This window comes from Vipera ursinii (genome assembly GCF_947247035.1).
Source record: "Vipera ursinii genome assembly, chromosome: 1".
Taxonomy (NCBI): domain Eukaryota; kingdom Metazoa; phylum Chordata; class Lepidosauria; order Squamata; family Viperidae; genus Vipera; species Vipera ursinii.
The window spans coordinates 163248899-163272640 of record NC_139512.1 but is presented as its reverse complement, the minus strand read 5'-3'; the positions used below and the strand labels follow the sequence as shown (position 1 = coordinate 163272640).

Here is a 23742-nt window from a genome sequence, read left to right as displayed (position 1 = left end):
AATCACAACCAATAGAAACATGACACAAAGATGAATTTGGTCTTTAAAAGACAGTGTTCTTTTAAAGGTATTGTTGAGCATGAATGGCTCATTGTGGCAATCAACAAAGGAGATGCAGATCTGTTCTGTATGTTCCAGTTAGTATTCTACCAGTGATCTAAGATTTCCCACAATATAGAAAAAATTTTGTTACAGATCAAATCAGATTTATAAAAATATTGGATAAATACCTTAACTGGTGCTCATAATGATGCTGTAGTTATAGTAAGAGCCATAGCTCAATGGTAAATATTTCATATGTTAAAATCTTCAGGATCAGTTCTTGGCATCTCAAGATAAAACCAAAAAAGATTCCTATTTGAAACTGAGGTTTGCTGCCAGCTAATGGAGGCAATACGGAAATAAATTGAATATTTGAATAAGCCATCCAGAATAAGCCACACAAAGTGGCCTTATTGGTAAGATGGGCAGTGTAAATTTAATAAATGAATAAAACTTAACAAATGCTGTAACAGACTGATAAAATAGCTTGGTATCCAGATAATCGCATCTAAGCTATGCTTCCTTGAATAAACCACACTTCACTGAGTGTACATAGCAAATTAAGACATAAATCACAATTTACCAAACACATTGGCTGGGTTCACCCAGACACTATGCCAGAGACAGTTAAACTATTTTATGGTTTAGGACAATATATGACTTGTCCAGTTAATACAAGGCAGCTCTTTACTAGGGCTTTGCAGCCTACAGATTTTACTCTAAAACATGTTTTCAGATGTAGAGAAATACAACTATAGTAACTATGTGCAATTCTTCAATGCAAATATGTTTTGCCTGCATTCCCTGCGCTTTCAGAGATGTCAGCTCTTTAAGATAGACCAGGTCAGAAAACACATCAGCAATTACTATCACTCTCTGTTTTTGATACAAGGTATAATAAAAGATTCTGGAGAGCATGACAGTATTTTTCCTTTCTTCCCTTCTTCTTATACCAAGGAGTTTGTTTCTCACCCTTCTCTATTTTTCCAGGCTAATATGGTTGATGCATACATATTTCCTTCAAGACCATCTTCATAAATCTCTTCCACAAGGGAGCAATGTGATTTTGAGAAACGACAGAGCTGCTTTAAAAAGTTGTTGACAGGTTTACATATGCACTTCAGAAAGCAGCTTTCTGAAACCAAATGTAAAGCACTGAAGAAATCTATCTTACTTTCAATTAATTTTTTTATTTGGCGAGGAGATCTCATTTTCAGAGTTCTAGGGAGTATGTTAATAGAGACAAGACAAGAAACATATTTATTTATGTTTTTTTATTCTGTCTTTATTACTTTATAAATAACTCAAGACAGCAAACATACATAATACCCCCTCCTCCTCCTATTTTCCCCATAACAGCAACCCTGTGATATTGATGAATGAATGATATTACATGTAATTAAACTAGTGCTGTTTTACAGTGCATTCCCATCATCCCTTAACAATTTCCCTTCAGGAGATATTCTGGCTCGGGATTCTGGGAATTACAATCCCAACAGAACCAGAAAGCACCAGGTTAAGTAAAGATAGTACCTAGTTCCATTAGAGCTACACATGCACACTGCTTTCTGAATCATGCACAACCATTTAATTAAAACAGTTAATAATAGCATAAGCTTTAAGTTCCTGGCTCAGGTTTCAACCCAGCAGCAAACACTCTAAATAGCTTTACTCTACATCCTAAAAAGATCATTTGAAAATTGGAAAATGACAAGAGACTTAAGTATTCCATCAACATAAGAACTTGTCTCTGAATTTGAGACTGACAGATGAACAAATAAGTACATGTAATAGACCAGGGGTGTCAAACTCAATTTCATTGAGGGCTGCATCAGCATTGTGGTTGCCCTCAGGGAGCCGGGTATGTATGGCCACGGTGAGCACGGCCTACTGGCTGGGCGTGGATGTGGCCAGCTTGATGTTGCGCATGTCAAGGGCACCTGTGAGGGCCTGGGCAGGACTGTGGTGGATCTGAGGGTCTCTGGCGGTATGGGATGGGACTGGGGTGAGCACCAGGGCATAGTCCACTAGAGGAGCCTTACCGTCCCTCTCAGGCCGTGCGGGAGGGCCCTGGATGGTGATGTGGGCTGCTCCTGCAACACCGGGACCCCACAGCCCAGCCTAGCGCAACCCCACTTTCCCGAGGGGGCTCCCAGCTGTGCTTACCTCCTCAAGGCTGCTGCTACTGTGCTTGCTCTCTTTGGCCAGGTTGCTCATGGTGGATGCAGAAGGGCAAAGCGCGTGGGTCAGAGGAAGGCCCACTCCCTCTCCATGCAAGGAGACCTGGCTTTGTAACCAAAGCATCCTTAATGATAGGATGGGAGACCCCCAGGATAGGCCAAGAGGAGGGGACAAGGGATGGCGAAAGGGCAGCAGGGTTGGTGGTGGCCAAGTGCTAAGGCAGGACTTCCCTCAGAACCTCCCTCTCTCTCATTCCAATCCCTCCCTCCCTCCCTCCCTCCCTCCCTCCCTTCCTTCCTTCCTTCCTTCCTTCCTTCCTTCCTTCCTTCCTTCCTTCCTTCCTTCCTTCCTCCTTCTCATTCCTATCTCCTTCCTTCCTGTTTCCCTCCCTCCCTCTCTCCCTCCCTCTTTCCCATTCCCATCTCCTTCCTTCCTCTCTCCATGCCACCCTGCGGGTGGGACCCAGCCTGTGGGATGAAAGAGAGATGGGAGCGTGCAGTGGCACTAGCCGAACGTTGGCAGGGGCAGGCTCCCGATCACCCTCTCCACCATGTGTTAGGGCCGGAAAGGGGAACACGGCACTCACACCGCATGCAGAGCCACAGCCTAAAACTGCCGGCGGCTGGCAACATGTGAATCACCCCATCAAGAATAGCTGCACACCAAGCCCTGGGGTGTGAGGCTGACAGAATTCCATGGCCCGAGTGAGGAGAGGTGAGGCCCAGTAAAGTGGGGCTGGGATTGGTGAGATGTGGCCGGCAAAGCAGAGGCGAACGAGAAGAGGAGCAAAGCGGGGTGTAGCTGGGCCTGATGGGGCAAGGCCAGGAGAGGTGGTGTAGGGTGAGGCAAATGAGCTGCTGCTGTGCAGTGCCAGCCCCCTAGCGCTCACTGTTTCCTGTGCGTGTTGTGGGGGGGTGCCCAGCCAGATTGGGGTGGGCCAGGGCCAGAGCAGCAGGGGCCAGTCTCTTGTCATCTCTGGGACAGCTCCACGGGCCAAATCTGGGCATTTCATGGGCGGGATCCAGCCCACAGGCCTTGTGTTTGACATTTCAGTAATAAACCAAAACACTGGGTTGCTATTACTTACCACTTTTATTTTTAAGCATATTTCTTTCAAATGCTTAATTAATGCCTTAGTTTTAGTGTTTAGAAAGCCAGTTTCATATTTACTTTCTTTAATAATTTTTCCCCTCTCATAAATACATCACAGTCAGGTGGAACAGGGGCTTTGTCTTATATCCAAGAGGACCACTATCAAGTCCCCAAGCGTTGCTTACAACTAAGAAAGCTAGAGTCTCATATAGCCTCATTAGACAGATTTGTTGAAAAGAAATGTTTAGGTTTCAAAATCTTGGAAATTAACTGAGTACCTCATTTATTAAGGACAATAAAGCAGGATCTCTGTGATGCCTTTTGTCCTCTTTCTAATAGCCTCATGACTTTGAGGAAATGGTGGCCTGCTTTCCTAAAAAGGAAGGGACATACAGAAATTCTGTCCCTATTTGTTGATGCCTTCAAGCATTGTTGACCTTTGGCAAATGCCTAGTTTTCTTGGCAACATTTTGGAACAGAATCACCATTACCTTCTTCCTAGTGCTGTGAGTGACTGGCCCAAAATCACCCATCTGGCTGTGTGTTTAAGGCAGGTTTAGAACTCAGTCTTCCTGTTGCTAGCCTGTTGCCTTAACTATTGCATCAAATTGACTCTCCTGCAATATTTAGCAAACTGCCATCCCCCTTCACAGACTCGAAGAAATTCATTATAATTGCACCCTTCCCCTGTCTATTGCAGGACCAACATTAAAGTGGGCGTAATATCCCTGCTGGATGCTTGTTTGTCTTCCCTTGTCTTTTAAAGAGGAAAACAGGAATATTGCAAGGAAGACACCTTATGGGCCTGTAGACAGTAACAGTCTTCCCCTCCCTCAAGAAAGGACACCAGAGATGTCAAGATGGGAACAATACAGTAGTGATAGGGAGAGAGAGGATATGTCCAAGCAATGGTTCTCATCCTGATGTTACTTAAGTTACTCTGCTGACATCAGTGATTGATGGTGGAAAGCAAGGATATGGTGCTTTTCTACAGGCAACATTTAATTCATAGTGACTTCAGACATAGAACATTATAGGACCCAGATTGTTGGGGGCAATTAAGCTGACTTTGTAATAATGCCGCTTGGGGGGGGTGTATGAAAGCCCTAACAAGCAGGCATATACATAGAATGAAGGCTACTGCTAAGTTTGTAAGCCGCCCTGAGTCTTCGGAGAAGGGCGGGATATAAATGGAATTAAAATAAATAAAAATAAATAAAAATAAATAAAATATACATCACACCTTTCATGCTGAGGAAATACTGGAGTAGGATTTTGGTAGTTCCACAAGTATTGTCAGAATAAGTAATGATTTATGGCAATGAACTTTATTGAAGTCTTGGATTTTTCAGTAACATCCATGAGTTCATTTTTAGCTGGTGGTCTTTGCAGCATATTCATATGTTATAAAATCCTAATTCATCCCCAAACAGCCAGTATTCATTTCATATGAGCTAAAAATACACTTTTGGTTAGTCTTTCAATAATAGCACAGGGAAACATTAAATAGTGACAAATAGAGGCTATAATTTATTAAAAAAAAGAAAAAGGAATGAGGAAAAAGTTCTTTAAAATGCAGTTCTGAAATTAACCTGCAGCCATTAAAATTAACAAGTGCATCACATAAAATATCTGTATTTTTGTATTGATTATCTTTTATCAATAGGAAAAATAAATAAATCCAGTGATATATTTGGGTCTTTAACTAGTTTATGTTGTGTTTTAAAATATCCACAAGATGTCAGTGCAAGCATTCATACAAAGAATGCTTTTAGTAGATTTAACCGTTTATGGAACTAGTTGGTATATTTCTCCCTGTTTTTTCCTTTAATGATTATTTGAAGAAAACAGCTGTTTGCTTAGCTAATCAAGGATAACACATTTATGTAAATGAAACAATAAATAGGGCTGTGTTATTACTAGATTTTAAAATCCCCCATTTGAGTTAATCTATATTAATATCAACAGGACAACTTCAGTTATGAAAAACAAAAGCTATTATCAAGTCCCATTTGATTGGGACTTCTGATATACAGGTAGTCTTTGAATTACGACCACACTTGAGTCCCAAATTTATGTTGCTAAGTGAAACATTTAAGTGAGTTTCCCCATTTGTAAGTGTGAAAAACGGTCATAAGTCACTATTTTCAGTGTTGTAACTTTAAATGGTCACTAAATGAACTGTTGTAAGTTGAGGACTACCTGTAAATGGTTAGCTTGGGAGACAGCTATGCCATGTGAAAAATAGTCAGCATTTTACAGAAATTCAGCTACAGAAAATCAGGAGACAGCGTAACTATAAAGTTGTTTGATGGAGTACGGTAATTGCAGACATAACAATTAAATTGGAAGTATTGAAAGGATTTTCTGCTCATTTTCTCTAACCCCCAAATTTATCTGTGTATTTATTTACGTTGTCTATCATTGTTTCGACCATCTTGCTGGGAGGGAGGGATGAACAGGGAGACCACCAAGCAAATATCTCTTTGCGTAATACAGTTGCTCATGAGAGTTAGTCTCTCATACTTTAGGCTATTGTGGACTAAAAATTTTAACTCCCCCTCTTTTAATGGTTGGATCTATATGTTTGTCCAATAGGCTAGCTTCACCCAACCCACTCAGTATGTTACACAGATAACTGAATTACATAACCAACCATAGCCTATATGGTATGAAAACCCAGCCTTTAATTCGTTTATGATTCACTATCATATGAACCTTGAAAACTGGGTTGAATAAGTCATGATAAAGTTACTCATGGTTAAGAGTGTTATGTGATCACAGTGTCTGCTGAAGAATCATTGCCTGAGAGATGTGGTTTTCTTTTCCATAATTAAAAAAAAAATCACTTATCTCTTTCCATTCTCCTATATATATTTGAATGTCATCCTAGTGATTTTTTCTTTTTAAGAAATATGAAAAATCATCCAGTTTGCAATCAACATTATCCAGCAATTTAGAAGCAAATATTAAAATATTCATTTCAGTTGTTTTATCTTTTATCAAAACAAAAAATGTGTCATTTGTACCAAAATAATCCGCTTTTTTGTGATACTCAATGATTAAAATGGTCATTTACTATAATTATCATTTGTAATAAGTTTTAAAACTATGCATTTAATCTTTAAACCAGATGCACAACAAAATATTTTGTAAGTATATTCAGTTATTTGGTATTGGGTTTTTTCTTTTTAGAATCTCTGACTTTCAGCAATCTAAGCTTTTCTATAGAATTAGCTGTAATTGCCTTTAAAAAATCAGTATCAAAGTGTTACTAATGCAGTAGCTCTTTTATTTGGTATTCTGAATAGTTTTTATACATAAGGATTTGAATAAGCAAATAGAATATGCCCCATTGATCATAGGCTATAAGGAAAAATATAAAAAAAATCTATTGCAGGTTCATATTTTTTTCCCCAGAATTGAATGAAAACAGTAGGGATGAGAGATCCTTTAGACATATGCCAGGAAAGTTTTGGCAGGGTAGCTTTAAAGGTTTCTTTATGATTATTATTAATGTTCCCATACTTTTAAAACAGAAATGAAAGAAAGAGCAATACAGTTACCTTCAAAATGTCCTTTAAATAATCTACAAAGATTGTGTGGAACCAATACAAAAAGTATTATACTTAAAAGTTTAAAAACACTTCTTAAAAATAAAGCTTATATTTAGGAAGAGAGAATCTACTATGCTCTCTTATCATTTGCTTTTCTTGGTTGGAGGACTTCATGGTTTATTATCAAGATTAGCCTCTTCTATAAATGTTGCATCAATATCAATATTGCATATGTAATATCTAGTATAAAGAAATAGGCTGTATTGTGCACAGTGTTCTAAAAACAGTATTTTAGACTCTCTCATTATTATTTAGCATATGGGAAGAAATCTACACATGTTAGATACACAATACAGTCCTGACGGCCTACAATGCTAGTTCATTCTTCACTCATGCATTGAAGAAGATTCATTCACTTCTAGACTTTCTAGTTAACCAGAAAGTAAATGATTTTTTTTGTTTTTATTAGGGAATAAAAGGGAGAACTAAAACAATTGAAGAACTGCAAATAGTTTACAGATGTGAATGGCAAGCCAGATAAAAACACAGAGTTTAGAAAAATGTCTATTTATAGATTTTGGAAAAGATACATGATCATATATAAAAAGAGCAAAAGTTCAAAAGGGAATAACAAAATAAATCTGTCTTCTTCCAGGTCAACGTAACAAACAAATTCTAAAACAAAACCAAAAGATTAAAAACAGGAAAGCAATATTACTATATATCAAGGACTCCACAGGCTAAGTTTGAATAAATAAAAACTCACATCGATATTAAAAAGCCTGTTGTTCTCCATGCAATCTGCTTCAGTTTTGTGCCTATGTGGAAGAAAAGCTGCAACCAAGTTTGAGATTGCAAGGTAGAAAATCCATCTGGTATTGGAATTGCATTTAAATATTTTCAAAGTGTATAAAAAGGTGATTTGGTTTGACACCTGAAATTAATTTTACTATGAACATTTAATTCATATGGACCTTCAATCAAATCTCTTTTTCAAATGGAATCATTTTGACACTTCATATAGCCCAAGTGGGTTTGATATATATTCTCCAATTTTGTCTTTGAAAAGTAGGTTACTGAGAGATTGTCCTAAGATTACGAGTGAATAATATATGAAAGTGACTCTCCCTGTTTCTAATCTTTTGTTCTAATCAATGCACTAGATGCCAGTTGTCCCATTAATTATACCTTCTAAGTATAAATGTTAAGGTTGTACAGGGATAATGTTTTGTATACAACACCAGAGAACTGCCAGTTCCCAACTTAATCCACAAACTTGGGAGTTGTATAGACCTGTCTAGTTTTCTAATTTTAATTTATAATTCTATTCTTTCAACTATCTAAAGTCACAGTTCAAATTGATATATTCTAAGTGGAAACTGTATTTGAGAAGAAGTATATTTTGATAGGTAGCTTGTACTATGTACTATGCCTAAATCCTGTTGGCTTGAGAAGCATTCAGTATCATTTAGATCACGTGGGGAATGATGGCCCATTTATGAATTGTGGACTTCAACTCCCAGAATTCCTGAGCCAGCCAGCCAATCCCTGGCTTAGCCCTGAAGTACATACTGTATATTCACTTCTATTGGATTACTAGGTACGTGTGATTAAGCAATTGTGTCTTTTCAGGAATCTGTAGTTTTAAAATACTAAATGGATATAATAATCTGGATGTATTTATTGTGATGCTTATAATGAGGATGGAGAGGGGGGAAGAGACATTAAAATTTACAAGGTGCTTTATTCCAGAATAAATAAGATAATGGTATATTTAAACACAGTAGAGGAAAGAGGAAAAAGGGCTATGATTTATTAAGAATAGATAATAGATAAATCGGATCTATTAATTTAAGGTGGCAAGTTGAGTGATTTAATGGAGACAATTTCATCAATAAATACTGAAAGAGATGAAGTCTGGAGAAAGTAGTAGGAAAGCAAGACAGCTAATTAGTTTTCCTATGGAAGCTAGTAATATGTGAAGTAAGAAAGAGGCAGAAAATTAGGACCAAGTACAGAATGAAATGCAGAAAATAATTTCAGAATTGGGCCTATAGTACAAGTTAGGAAGATAAAATGAAGAGAAGGACTGTTGAAATTTAAATGAAGAAGAGCAGTTAGATCTGGCATGTCAAACACGCAGCCCATGGGCCAGATGCGGCCCGCGCAGGTGACACCCACCCCAGCCCCACAGGGGCAAATCAAGTCCCAATACAGCCCGTGATGCAATCGGGTTTGACACCCCTGAGTTAGATAATTTGATTTTCCCTTGGCATACGCTTAGCAACTTGGGGATACATACCAAATGGAGTCATGAAAATACACGCCACGTTTGCTAGAACAGTGGAGCATTTGCTGAGGAAAGGGATAAAAGTAAAGAAAAAAGCCTAGAAAGAGGTCAGGCGCTGGAGATAAAAGAATGGAAATAAACTTCAAGAAAGATATTGGATTGTAGGTCATAGTACAAGTAAAATGTCGAGTGGTGCAAACAGTGAGATGGGGAGGATGTATTAAAAGTGACAGTGTGATGTTCAAACAAGAAAAAAAATCCATAAGGGAAAGAGCCAACAGTATAGTTCTTAAAGATCAATGGAGTGACCATGTCAGGAAGTGGTAGAAATGAAAATTGGGTGGAAATGTAACTTGAAGACGAGAGGTAGCTAGCTTTTTCTTGAAGATTAAAGTCACAAGGGAACACTCTGGATGTGTTATGAAAGAAAGCAAAAGCTAACAACTCAGACAATATGGAAGAAAAAGCCCAGGAGAATGACATAGCAACAAAGCGCTGCCAGAGAGAATACAAAGGGACAGAATGAGTGCCAAAGATTTAAGAAGCAATCAAAAGCTGAAAAATACAGGTGGCCTCCGATTTCCCCCTTCTGTTTGTTGGTTTCTGGAAACAAACAAACAAACTCAGAGAGCTCTGAGAAGAGAGCAGCAGTGAGGGCAGTTTCCAAAGAGAGGGCATCTTTTGGTGTCAAAAAGAAATTTGTTACACAGTTAGCGTAACTGTTTTGTGCAAAGGCATCGTGAGCTGAAGCGGCTGCAGCGAATGAAAGGTGGTGGATGAGTGACGGTAACCATGCTAGAGGCAACAAGGAACAGGCTGAGACAAGGGACTAAGGGTGAAATGATTAGAAATCTGAAGAGAACATGAAGTGACCTACGTCAAAAGAGAGAAGAGCAACAGGGCAGAAAGTAAGCATTTTAAAGGTGCAGGTCTGAAGCGTCAGATGCCTAAATTTACCCAGTCAATAATCCATAGTGGGACTACAGTTTTCCACGTCCGTTTATGTCTTTTGAGGGAGACATGGAGGAGGCTTTCAAGCTATTTTATGCCAGCAGGATATAACCAGTGTTTCCTTTCTGAGCATGTGTTGTGCATTTTCATATAAACCGGGGGGGGGGGGGGAGAACCACAGTCAACATGTCATTTTTCATTTTTAAATCAAGCCCAATAATACATATTAACATATTGACTATGAATGCTCTGTCTCCCTGTAGAAAATTTAGCTCTAATTTTAACACTCACACACTTTAAGGAAGATGATTCTTTATGGTTTGAAGCTATCTCTGTAGAGCCATTTCGTAATAATCTGCCTTGCTTGAATCTGATCACTGCAGTTGATTCCATGCATTGATAATGAAGCCTGAAGATTGTTCATTTCTCAGCATAAATCCACTCCAAAGACCTTCTACTTTAACTGTGCTGTGTGTGTGTACTTCAATACAAGTGAATGTGTGGAACTAAAATTGCTGCGATTTCTTTACAAATGACTCAGTATGCTTGTCCTTCCCTAAAATGCTGCCAGCGTGTAAAGGATTTTCAATGAGCAGTGCAAATAAGCCAGCAGTGGAGAAGGTTTGAAGCTGCACTGGTATAACAGTTTCCTGCCACACAGATGATCAGGGCTGGAGATCCAGGTCTCTGTAGTATCCAACCCATCTTCTGTTGCTGGTCACATATTGGAAGTTTTGAATTTATAGCCTGGTTTCTTTTACAAGCTGGATATTTAGCACTACAGTACCATCATGTGGAGTGGACTTCCTAGCAGAGGTGAGCAATGCTTTTTTTAAAAATATAAACATTACAAAATTCTCATTTCAAAAGGAAAAGCATCCTTGTAATCTCCACATGTTGGAGAGTAGAATTTTGTTTCTCATCTGTGCCAAAAGAACACCAAGGCTTAAGAAAAACTGTGTGGAAAAACAGGTTATTATTTTTCTGATTATAACTAATAATGCATTGCAAATGCAATTCTATGTAATGGGTTGTCTCCTCTATGTTGCTGGTGTAGTATTTATTATCAAAATAGTCATTATGAATTTCAAATACATTAACACATGTCTATTGATACAATATGACAAGCTGATGATTAACTAATGAGGCTAATTAATCAACACTGTGATTATATACTTGTGGTCAGAAAACAAACTGCAGAGCATAAAATCCTATTTATAAGAAGCTTGACTTGAACTATAAATGGCAAATGTGCCTTTCAGCTAATGAAGTAAAAGCAAAAACAATATACCAGCGTGATATGTATCTGATTTTGTCAATATTAAAAAAATACGATCTGTCATATATGGGACAACCTCTAGTAATTTTGTTTGCAATGATAACTTGTTTTATAAGAGGCATAAAATTCCTGTAACTCCTGCCTAACAACACTTTAATTAAATATGACATTTAAAGGTTGCAAATCTTACATTGCTGGTAATAATCTCTGGAATTCACAATATCAGTCCCTTAAGTTTAAAAACATGTCAGAGGATTAAGTTGTGTTTACATGTCTAAAAAGTTCTGGCCAATCATTTTAGTTTGTAAGTTATTCACCAAATCTTTATTTGCTTGCTTATCATAGTTGAAATGGCTATTCCTCTTTGGATATTTGTTTTAGTAATGGGTGGTAATATCCAATAGGAAAGAAAAAAAAACATTTCTTCTTCCAGAATGAATGGTAACTCTGCAGTCCTTTCATGAGAAGCTCAGCCATCTCAGACCTTTTGCTGTAAATTTATTCACCAGACAGTTGTTTTTATAGCTTTCCACCCCAGAGTTATGGAAAAGAATGTATATGTTTGACAGAAGATTCGAGAATTTCTATTTACTAACAGTACATGTAAAGCATGGCTACCCGGCAGAAAACCTGTTTCTATTTAGCCGATCTGTCTTTGCAAGTCCCAGGGCCACTATCTTGCTAGAAGCCACTGTGTGCTTTTGAAAGCATGAAATTAGTTTCATATACTGAGCACATGGTTTCTCATTTAGTAGTTCTTTTTATGGAAATGGCCAATTTATGGTTCACTGCCAGAACTTTTGTCTTCTGTCAAAGCTGATAGCTTCTGCTAAGGTGTCCATGAGAGATACTAAAAAATGAGAAGAGTTAAATGGAAAAGGGAGAAAACTCTAATTAGAACTAAGAAAGGTATAATGGACTTAAAGATTTATTTGGGAATGTTATTTGGATATGCCTTTTTTTCTCATCAATGCCTGAATTTTATGAACATTAATAAAACTTGCAGGGAACTTTACTGCATGCGAGGAGTCTTTAAGATTGACTTTTAAGCTAATGAAAAACTATTCTGTTATACTTTTCCTTATGTTAATTTTTCAAAGGAAAGATATAAAACTACAATCATTCTTATTTTATTCTGAATTGGATACAATATGCAATAGAGCTAATATATTTATAACTGTGAATTCAGTGTTTCTTTTTATCAGACAGTCATTGATAATAGTAATCTAATGCTTCAAGGCTGTCATAATTGTAGCATTACTCTTATTGAGAGTAAGCTGCATATATTAATTTGCATAAAATTATCAATTAAACAACAAAGTCAATGAATACAAATTTCAAGCAATAAAAATGGTATTTTTGCTCTATTTACACAATATACTGTACTAGTAACTTAATTCATAACTCTCATGTATTAAAGAGATTTGTTAGATATTTGTTCCTTCAGACATGTTGGTTTTCTGGGATAATTAATAGTATATGTACTAGGTGTAGTGGTAGTGGTAATTCCTGAAGAAATTTAACTTAAAGATGATTGGGGGACTGGAGGCTAAAACATTTAGGGAACGGTTGCTGGAATTGGGTATGTGTAGTTTAATGAAGAGAAGGGTGAGGGGTGACATGATAGCAGTGTGCCAATATCTTAGGGGCTGCCACAAAGAAGAGGGAGCCAAGCTATTCTCCAAAGCACCTGAAAGCAGGACAAGAAGCAATGGATGGAAACTAGTCAAGGAGAGAAGCAACCTAGAACTAAGGAGAAACTTCCTGACAGTTAGAACAACTAACCAGTGCAACAACCTGCCTCCAGAAGTGGTGAATGCTCCAACACTGGAAGTTTTTAAGAAGAGACTGGACAGCCATTTTTCTGAAATGGTATAGGGTTTCCTGCCTTAGCAGGGGGTTGGACTAGATGAGATTCCAAGGTCCCTTCCAATTTTTTATTATTATTATTATTATTATTTTTTATTATTATTATTATTATTATTATTATTATTATTATTATTATTATTATTATTAATTTTTAATCAGTTACATTTCTTTAATGTTTAAATAATGCAACTGTTTCAGCAAATGTTGAATTAATATAGTGTAAGAATGTATACATATGTATATACTGTTCATATTTATATGAACAGTATAGAGTATATATGTACAGGTAGTCCTTAACTTACATAATTGAGCTCAAAACCACAATTGTTAAGTGAATCGCTGCAGTTATTAATCTGGCTTCCCCATTGGCTTTGCTTGTCAGAAGGTCGGAAACATAACCCTGAGACATTGCAATTGTCATAAATATGAGTCAGTTGCCAAGGGTCTGAATTTTGATCATGTGATCATGGGGATGCCGTAATGGTCATATGTGCAAAAAACAGTCAAGTCACATTTTTCAATGTCATCGTAACTTTAAACAGTCAATAAATGAACTGTTAGAAGTTGAGGACTACCTGAACATATACATACCATGTTTTCCCAAAAGTAAACCCTACTCAAAAAGTAAGCCCCAGCTGATTTTTTGGGGGGCCCCAATATAAGCCCTACCCTGAAAGTAAGCCCTAGTGTGGGGCGGGGCAGCCCAGAACTGTGCGACAGCCAGAGCGCCCAACCCCTTCCGCCAGGCTGCCAGGGCCCTTTGCCAGCAGCCGCCGGTGAAATCAGCTACCACTGCCCCCCACCCTCTCCATCCCACCATGTGCTTGCCTGCGGCTGCAACAAACCAAACCCTTGGCAAGCACCAGCCTCTGCTCGCCCTGCCTGCTGGCCCTACTGCTGCTGGAACATTTCACAGCTGCATCGGGTGCCGTGTGGCAGCCAAGTAGCTGCCTGTGCTGCTTCTGCCTTGTGGGGCTCTTAGCCCTCCTGGTTGCACTGCTCTAGGCTGTCCTGCTGGGCTGCTCCTGCCTGGCACAGGGCAAGTGGCCCAGATCTGGAGTGCTGCCCCGCCACCTGCCTGCCAGGGCTCTTTGTCAGTGGCCAGTGAAACTGCGCCGGCCACGCCTTTGGGCTGATTAAGCACAAGCCTGCACGCCTACTCGGTGCTGCAGGTGCCTGGCTAAGGGCTGAACCTGGTGCTTTTTGGGTCCTGGTGGGCACTGCAGTTCTCGTGCCAGCTGGGCGCTTTTGGCCTCTACCGGCTGCTCCCACTGGATCGCTTTCCGCCCAGCAGGCTGCTGCTGCTGCCGCCATGAGGTGAGGCAGGTGGTAGGGGGGTGGAGTTGCTTCCTTCTGCCTGCCAGACACTTGCTGAAACCGCGCAGGATAAGGTTGCCATGCCTGCCCCCGCCCAGATGCCCTAACCACCCCCAAGCATTTTTTTACCATACTAACCTGCCTTTCAGCTGCATTGCATTTCTCCGTTTGCTTCTCAGCCTTAGCGGCATGTTTGTGGGACAAAAAAAAGTTCAGACTTTCTAACATCTTCTGAGATCTCGCGGCCGATCCAGCGGGAGCAGCCTGTAGAGGCCAAAAGCACCCAGGTGACATGAGAGCTGCAGCACCCGCCAGGGCCCAAAGAGCGCCCGGTTCAGCCCTTAGGCTGGTGCCCGTAGCACCGAGGAGGCGTGCAGGTTGGTGCTCAAGCAGCCCAAAGGTGGAGGCGTGGCTGGCACGGTTCTACCGGCAGCCACTGGCGAAGGACCTTGGCAGGCTGGCAACGGGGCAGCACTCCAGATCTGGGCCAACTCACCCCGTGTCCGGCTCAGCCCTTTCAGCTGCAACTCACCACGGCTGCACTGGTACCATACTTGGTCCACCACCAAGCTCTCACTGCCGCGATGCTTCTCCACTCCATGCACAGGCCCTACCCCACTCCTGTGCGCTCATGGCCTACTGGTACAGGTCCCGCAAAAAGTAAGCCCTCCCCGAAAGTAAATCGTAGTGCTTCAGAGCCCAAAAGAAAGTAAGACAGGGTCTTACCTTTGGGGAAACACAGTATGCATTCAGCCACCATCCACCCAAAAGTCTGGACAAACTGCGTCAATGATACCTTTGTGATCATCAAATGCTCCCAAATTGAAGAAACACACCACCTGTTCAATAACATATTCACTGGGAACAAATACACATGCAAAGAGGAAACAGACAACAGATTCCCATTCCTCGACATCAACATAAAGAGACTAGACAGTGGAGAATTAGAAACCCACGTCTACCTCAAACCCACACACACAGACCAGATCCTTGAGCTTCGCAAGCAACCATTCCACTACATGCAAAAGAAGGTGTGCCCAGACTCTCTTCAGAAGGGCCAGGACACTGCAGCACGACAATACTAAGCAAAGCAGAAATAAATGGCTGCTGGATATCTTTTTCCTTAACGGCTATCCAGATAACTTCATATTCCAACACATAGCACCCAAACCACAACACACGACACAGCCAACCACCACATAAAAACTAACCCTACCATATGCAAAATGACAGCCAGAATTATCCAACCCCTAGGAACAGCAGTAGCCCACAAACCCACAGCCACACTCTGCCAGAAATTATCGAGAATCAAAGACAAGATACAGAAGGATGAATGAAACAAAGTAATCTACAAAACCAACTGTAACCATTACAACCAGTTCCATGTAGGGCAAACATCATGTCAATTAAAAAAGAGGATCCACGAAAACCGGCTGGCAGTCAAACACCACTATGCCAAATCCATAACCTCTACCATACTGACACCAAACAGCACCAGTTTGATTGGAGCAACACAAAAATCATAGGCCACACTTCCACTCACCCCCCCTACCACGCACGTGAGTTCATCGAAGCCTGGCACTCCATAAGCCAGTAATGGCGAACCTTTTAGAGACTGAGTGCCCAAACTGCAACCCAAAACCTACTTAATGTATCGTCGGGTGGCCGTGGCCCATTGGGTGGGTGTGACCAATTGGGTGGGCATGGCCCATTGAGTGGGCATTGCTGTGATGGTAACGGCAGACTGGGTGGGACTAAAAAATTCAATCAATCCCAACTTTGCGAGATCTTTTTTTTCCCCTTGAGAAGTTGAAATTAATTGATTGAACCTTTTTTTTTTTGCACACAGCGGTGGAGGCCTAAAGCGAAAAGGTTTTATAAAACGCAGCTGAAGGCCTAGGACTGGGGTGACAACGTGCGTGCCCACAGAGAGGGCTCTGCCTGCCACCAGTGGCACGTGTGCCATAGGTTCGCCACCATGGCCATAAGCAATTCCTTCAACAGACACATCAACCTACAACCACTTTATGAACCCCTCAGAATCCAAATCAACCGCACATCTAACCAGAGAGAGCACCAACCCTCAAACAACCCACACAAGCCCCCTTTCCTCCAGCAGTTCACCTCCCAATGGCCCTGACCTGATGTAACCTCATCACAAGACCCATCATAAGCCTCTCACTGATGACTCACACCTGACCCATAAAAGACTATCACTTGACACGCCTACACCTTAAGCCCTTATAAACTGAAGAACACTGACACTGACATCCTGTTGTGGCCCCGACCCCTGCGCCTCTCCTAACCGAGGAAGAGGACTCTGAGGATGGTGGGGAGGAACTGGCAAGGCCTCCCTCTCCGGGGCCCTCCTCTCTGGCAAGGCCTCCGTCTCCAACTGGAGGCCGAGAGGAACAGCCGGGGAGCAGCCAGGTTGGGAGGGTGCTCGAACAGCTGCAGCAGTCTAGCGAAGATGAGTCATGGCTAGACCCTCGAGAAAGACGCAGGGCCAAGTGTCTGCAGCAACGTAGGTTGGGTAGGAGGGCCAGGGAGTAGCTGAGTCATTGAGCCACACCCCATAAGGTATAAAGGGGGTGTGGCTGCTCTCAGAACTTTGTGACAAACAATAGTTAAAACAACTTCTGGTCACATCTTTGGAACTCTGCTTCGTGCTTGAAACCCTGGTCTGAATTTTTGGCAATGCTTCTGTACATCTGGTACTGGACTGTTTACTTGGACGTTATCTCATTCCAGCTGAAGTTTGAGGTAACGAGCCTATTTTGCTGCCAAGGCCTTATCAGAAGGCAATTAACTAAAGTCTGTAGAATTAACTCTTGCTAGTCTTGTCTGTTTGTACTCCGGGAGGGGGGAACAGAACACATCCCCTAAAGCAGGGGTGTCAAACTGCCGGCCCGCATGCCAGATGTGTCATGAAGAAACCGCGCCCACCCCATTGCCGGCAATGGGGAAGAAGCTCCGAAACATCGCGCGACGTCATGTGACGGTGCAAGTTTGACATGTCTACCCTAAATTACGCTGCAGATGTTACCTAGCCTGGTAATGAAACATTCAGAAACCAGCCCACAAGCATTGGAGAACAAACCTTCACCCTCATATATACATATGCATATATACATACATATCAAGAGATAGTTGCATAACAGAGCTGCAAACAGCCTTCCTTCTTTCCACCATTAAAGAAAGTGTAAAATGGCCTTAGCATAATATTGAAAAAATCACTTTACACTATATTCTTCTTTCTATGGGCAAATAATATAAGTATGCATAAAGCTTATTCAGGTCCATATGCTTTCAAATAAACCTCATAAGAGCAGTTGCACCTTACACTGAATTCTAGCAGACTGATTTAAACAATTGGCCTAGTACAAATTTTGAATAAGCCAAAATACGAATTGTTTGATTTTGATTTAACATGCGAATCTGATAGTGGTGGTTTGCAAAATGTGATTAAATGGCTTAGTGTGATTTTCAAACCCAGCTCATTCTGTTTAGTTTGGAAACCATGAGCATAGTGAAGCTCAGTCATTTTGTTATGTGTAAACAAAGACTGCTTTCCCTTTGAGTTGCTATAATATTAAGCAAATATTATTGCTATTATGTTGAGTTTGAATCTATATGGCATCAGATTGGAGCAATGATTTTACTTGTGATGAAATTTAACAGACAATGCAGTGAGATGAAGACCTCCCTGTAGATAGTCATTTCCACATTGTCACTTGTAATATTTATTATTTGGGGGATCTTGTTTCTTGAAAATTAGTTTAGCAATAGAACAAGTAAGATTGTTTTTCTATCATTTACTTTAGATATGTGGAAATAAAAAACCTCAATAATGAGTTAAATATATGTATGAGAATTTTTCCATTCCATCACTACATCAGTCTTCTATGCTTGATCATAGCCTCTCTAGGTTGCAAATGATGTATAGTTTATCCTTAAATGGTTTTGTTTGAGGAATAACATGCTTCAGAACAGGAATATCTTGTATAGTGCAAAGAAAAAGATAGCTCTTTTTTGCTTTACATATAAAAATTAATTATCTAGAATATACAATATGAGAAAATTTGGTTCTGCCTAACATGTCTGTATCTTCCAAGTTATTGTCAATAATTTATAATCCAACTAAATGAATGCTTATTGGGACAAATATTTCACTGATCAGATAAAGACTTAGTCTTCATCTCAAAACTTTGCATAAGATTACAATTTCAGTCAACATTTAATTCAGTGTTTGCCAATGCATGTTTTGAAAATAAGTATCACCAGAATTTTGGATTGCTGGCAATTCAGATTTCAGAAAGACATTTTAATATTTATTTTTACACCAGAAGATCACCAGGTATTTTTTTTAATACTGTGTTAATCTGTTTCTGACAGAGCACAGGCTTTTTCCAAATGTAAGAAGCAAATGATACTAAAAAGATAATACCCAGAAAAACTTAATTGCAGTTAGGATGAATAGTACTTGACCAGTTGGATTAATATGTGACTTCATAAAAGAAAATCTATCTGTCTCTCTCTCTCTCTCTCCCACACGCACACACACACACACACAGAGAGTTCTAGCATATTTTTGTGATACTAATATTACATTATTTATTTATTTAAATTTATTATAGCTGCCCACTTGGCTCCCCAGTGACTTACAAATACATTTTTTTAAAAAAAACATACAACACGACAAATAGCCCAGACTACAACACTGATAACAATAAGAAACTAGGACAGGACCCCGCCACAAACAGGCTTGAGACAACAATTACATTTTAAGAGCTTTTCAGAACTCCAGGAGAAGATGCTGTCTGTGTTTCTGAGGACTACTGTTCTGGAGGGTGAGGGCTGTTTTGTAAGATGACAGTGTTTGATAGAAAGGAACCTGGTGCATGCCTAATCTGCTGGAATGTACTGGGCAAGTAGAAACAATTGGTGATAGTTGATTCTGCAGATATTTATGCCATAAAGCTTTATAGGTAGTGACCAACACTGTGAATTGCACCTGAAAATGGATTGGCAACCAATGCAGCTTGTCTAGCAGTTGTAACACATGGGCCTACCGAGAAGCGCATTACTGTCAGCCCTTCAAGGTAGATGAGGCTAGGAATCCAATGTTATGTGCATCAGTATTATTTTTTATTGTAAAGCTATGGTGGTAGAATCTTGCCAGTTTGAATGCACTTTCCCCTCTCCCTGTATATTCATGATTGTCTTGTTTGAGACATTTACTTTTATCTAACTATTAGTGGCTTTTTCTCTTAACCCCTCCCCCCAAGGCCATTCCCTCCACAATTACTTCTTGGGATGCTGTATTTTGAACCAGCTGTAGCTTCTGGATGGTCTTCAAAGGCAGCCCCACATAGAGCATATTGCAATAATCTAGCGGTGGGATGACCAGGGCACAACTGACTCCTTGAAGAACCTACTACAGTAGTTGAGGAAGGGGAGCCTCTGGTACACAAAATGAACCTGTAGAAAAGTCCTTCTGGCCACAGGTGCCATTTAGTAGTTGTAAGTCCAGAAGCATTCTCAGGTTGCTTATCGGTCTAGAATGGGGAAGTGCTATCCTAGCTTTGACCAATGATGGAAAGACCCTTGACTCTAGGGGACCAAACAGCCACAGTCACTCAGGCCCGCCAGGATTGAGTTGAAGTCTCTTCCTTCCCATCCAGACCTGAAGAGCCTCATTGGTTATTGTCATAGCTGTGTATCTTCTTTGCACATGCAAAACATCACAAGTAAAATCATAGAAGGAAATGATGTCAAATAAGTAAAAATAATTTCAGCAAAGATAAGTTAATAACTTAAATTTGATTTTTTCCCCCATTACATTTAAAGTAAACTGGAATATAATGTTAAAAATCACTTTAAAATGGAGAGGATGGGAAGCTATACACAAATGCAACTATAATTGTTACTTTATTTGCTAGTTTGGTATTTTAATGACTAATAGTAATACCTTAATTTCTACAGAACTTTCAGTAGTTTAATGAATGACCCCTGAACTTTGTACTTATTAGCAGTTTGCTTGCTTATGCGCCATCTAGCCAATGTCTACTCTTAAAGACACATAGGTAGATTTTCTCTAGGACAATTTGTCTCCAACCCAATCTTTCAGGTGATTTTCCTGTAAAATACAGAGACGATTTACCATTGTCATCTCCCATGTATTATGAAATGATGCCTTTGTCATTGTCACTAAAGTACTCATCTGCCTTTAACATCTTCCCATTTTGCTACTGTCCAATATAAGTACCCCTTCGGAGAAACCAAGATATGACCGGCTTCAAATATGTAGTACATTTTGTTTCCTTTCTTGCCATAGCCACTCAGAAAGGAAATCTATCATTTGGTACTCACTGAAATGAGAAATGTAGTTAAATTTTTAGTTGCAAAGTCGTGTGACCCATCGCGACTCCATGGACAACATTCCTGTAGGCCTTCCTGTCCTCTACCATCTTCTGGAGTTCATTTAGGCTCATGCCTATTGCTTCAGTAACTCCACCCAGCCACCTCATTCTCTGTCGTCCCCTTCTTCTCTTGCCCTCAACCTCTCCCAGCATTTGGCTCTTCTCCAGTGAGTCCTTCCTTCTCATTAGGTGGCCAAAATATTTGAGTTTCAACTTCAGGATCTGGCCTTCTAAAGAGCAGTCAAGGTTGATCTCCTCTAGGACTGACCGGTTTGATCGCCTTGCAGTCCAAGGGACTCGCAGGAGTCTTCTCCAGCACCACAGTTCAAAGGCTTCAATTCTTTGGCGCTCAGCCTTTCTTATGGTCCAATTTTCACAGCCATACATTGCAACTGGGAAGACCATAGCCTTGACTACACACACTTTTGTTGGCAGAGTGATGTCTGCTTTTTAGTGTGCTGTCTAGATTTGCCATGGCTTTCCTCCCCAGGAGCAAGCGTCTTTTAATTTCTTGGCTGCAGTCCCCGTCTGTGGTGATCTTGGAGCCCAGAAAAATAAAATCTGTCACTACCTCCATTTCTTCCCCATCTATTTGCCAGGAATTGAGAGGGCCGGATGCCATGATCTTGGTTTTCTTAATGTTTAGTTTCAACCCACTTTCCTTCTTCACCCGCAACAAAAGGCTCTTTAGTTCCTCTTCACTTTCTGCCATTAGAGTGGTATTATCTGCATATCTTAGGTTGTTGATATTTCTCCCGTCAATCTTAATTCCAACTTTTGATTCATCTAGCCCTGCCTTTCTCATGATGTGCTCTGCATATAAGTTAAATAGGCAGGGTGACAATATACAGCCTTGCCGGACTCCTTTCCCAATTTTGAACCAATCAGTGGTTCCATGTCCAGTTCTCACTGTTGCTTCTTGAGCCACATATAGGTTTCTCAAGAGAGAAATAAGATGGTCTGGTGCTCCCATCTCTTTAAGAACTTGCCACAGTTTGTTGTGATCCACACAATCAAAGGCTTTAGCATAGTCAGTGAAGCAGAAGTAAATGTTTTTCTGGAACTCCCTAGCTTTATCCATGATCCAGCATATGTTGGCAATTTGATCTCTAGTTCCTAAAGTTAACTTTAGCTGCATGAAAAAGGAGATCCAGAGCTGTCTACCCTCAACTTAAAATATTTATGTTTTAAATATTTTCTTCTGGAAAAATCTAATTCAATGGGGTCCTTGGTACTCTGAGTTGTTTTCTTGCAGATCCTTTTATTACCAAAACTAGGTAACATCAGTGCACCCCACAGTTCAAACCTGAGCTGCAAATATTCTCTTCTGTCAAATTAATTCAGTTACTTTATTTTACTTTTTATTTTATTCATTTAGTTAAGTAGTTCAGGGTGGGGTGTTTGTTTTTTTGCTTGACTACTAAGCAGTCCCATTAAAGGTTTTTGAAGTTTCTCTGATGCTTTCCCCACATAAATTATCTCGTCGTCATAATTCACTGTCATTTAGGCTTTTCACTGTTTTGCTCTCAAAACAAGACAACCATGCATATCTCATTTATACCATTATTCTGTTAAACAAGAAACTTCTTACCCCCTTAATCATTGTATATGCCATTAAGAAGTTACCAAGAAGTATCATTTTCCTAATCATTGCTTCTGAACATTCATTGCAGTGTATTCCTTCACTCTGTATGTGAATTGATGAAAAATTAATAGTCTAGTGCTTTGTCCCCCAACCTTTTGAGTTGGTGAATGTATCTGGGATTTTGAAAGTATCTTACAGTAATTCTCATAAAATGATTGCCATGGTTGATATACCCAATCTCAAAACACTCAATTACTAGGATACAACTGGTGAAGTGATTGTTGTACATATGTAATATGCATAGCAGAAGCAGGAGATAAGCAACAATATTCCCTCGTTTTCCCTCATTTCTACAAGTAACTTCTGATACAGTGGAGTAGTAAATATTTCTGTTACTCTGTTACTTGTCCTTCAGTAAACTGTTTAATTAATTACCTCACACCTCACACCTCATCTGTGTTACCTAAATTTATTAAGTAAACATATAAAATTCATTGTTAAAAAAAAACCACCACTGGACTACACAGATTGTTCCTCAACAACCATTGTAGCTTTCCAAAGTGTCTCTGCCACTTCAACAGATGCCAAACCTAGCCCTGGACTTTAGCCACTCGCCATTTTATTTTCTAAAAATGCTTCCAGGAGCTAAATTATATCCTTTTTTTAATGGTGGTGCTGTTTTGTAAAGCATACTAACTTCCCATTTATTACCATTTATTAAATTTTAAATAAAAACATCTTTAAAGAAATCCTGAGGATTAGAGAGCCTGGTGCCAAGGCAGATGTCGCCAATCACATTGGTGCCCTTAGGCATTGTGTTGGAGAGAACCTGAGTTTATTGTAAGTTTCCAATGTGGGTTACTATTCAGCTTTCACTGCCTTTAGAAAAATTATAATCTTATAACTTTAACTATCACAGTGAGAGTTGGCAGCCTAATTTCGCTTGAAAGGTAAATTGATTTCAGGCAAATGCATCAGAGGCTATAGCAAAAATTGAGGAAGGGCAAAATATGGACACATAACCTCTCAGAGCAGTTTCTCTAGATTAGTCATAGTTTCTCATGCATGCATGCATTTCATTCTTACATGCTTATACATACATTTCTAGAAATACCTAGCTGCAATTATTAGACTTTAAAATATGTAACCCTTGAAGC

General features: G+C 39.8%; 1 protein-coding gene across 2 annotated transcripts in view; it reads left to right on the top strand.

Moving 5' to 3' along the window:
* The window catches only part of ZNF385B (zinc finger protein 385B), a gene marked incomplete at its 3' end in the record, with an annotated part of 227949 nt that overhangs the window by 51541 nt on the left and 152666 nt on the right, over positions 1-23742 (top strand). The window contains exon 1 of one of the 2 annotated variants that reach the window (XM_083376008.1): positions 10801-10929. The exons of the other annotated variant lie outside the window; for it this stretch is intronic. Within the exon in view, the coding sequence (XP_083232134.1) occupies positions 10905-10929 (25 nt within the window). The 5' untranslated portion in view covers positions 10801-10904. Of the gene's footprint in view, positions 1-10800; positions 10930-23742 lie in introns of those variants that run through there. 2 annotated transcript variants of the gene reach the window in all.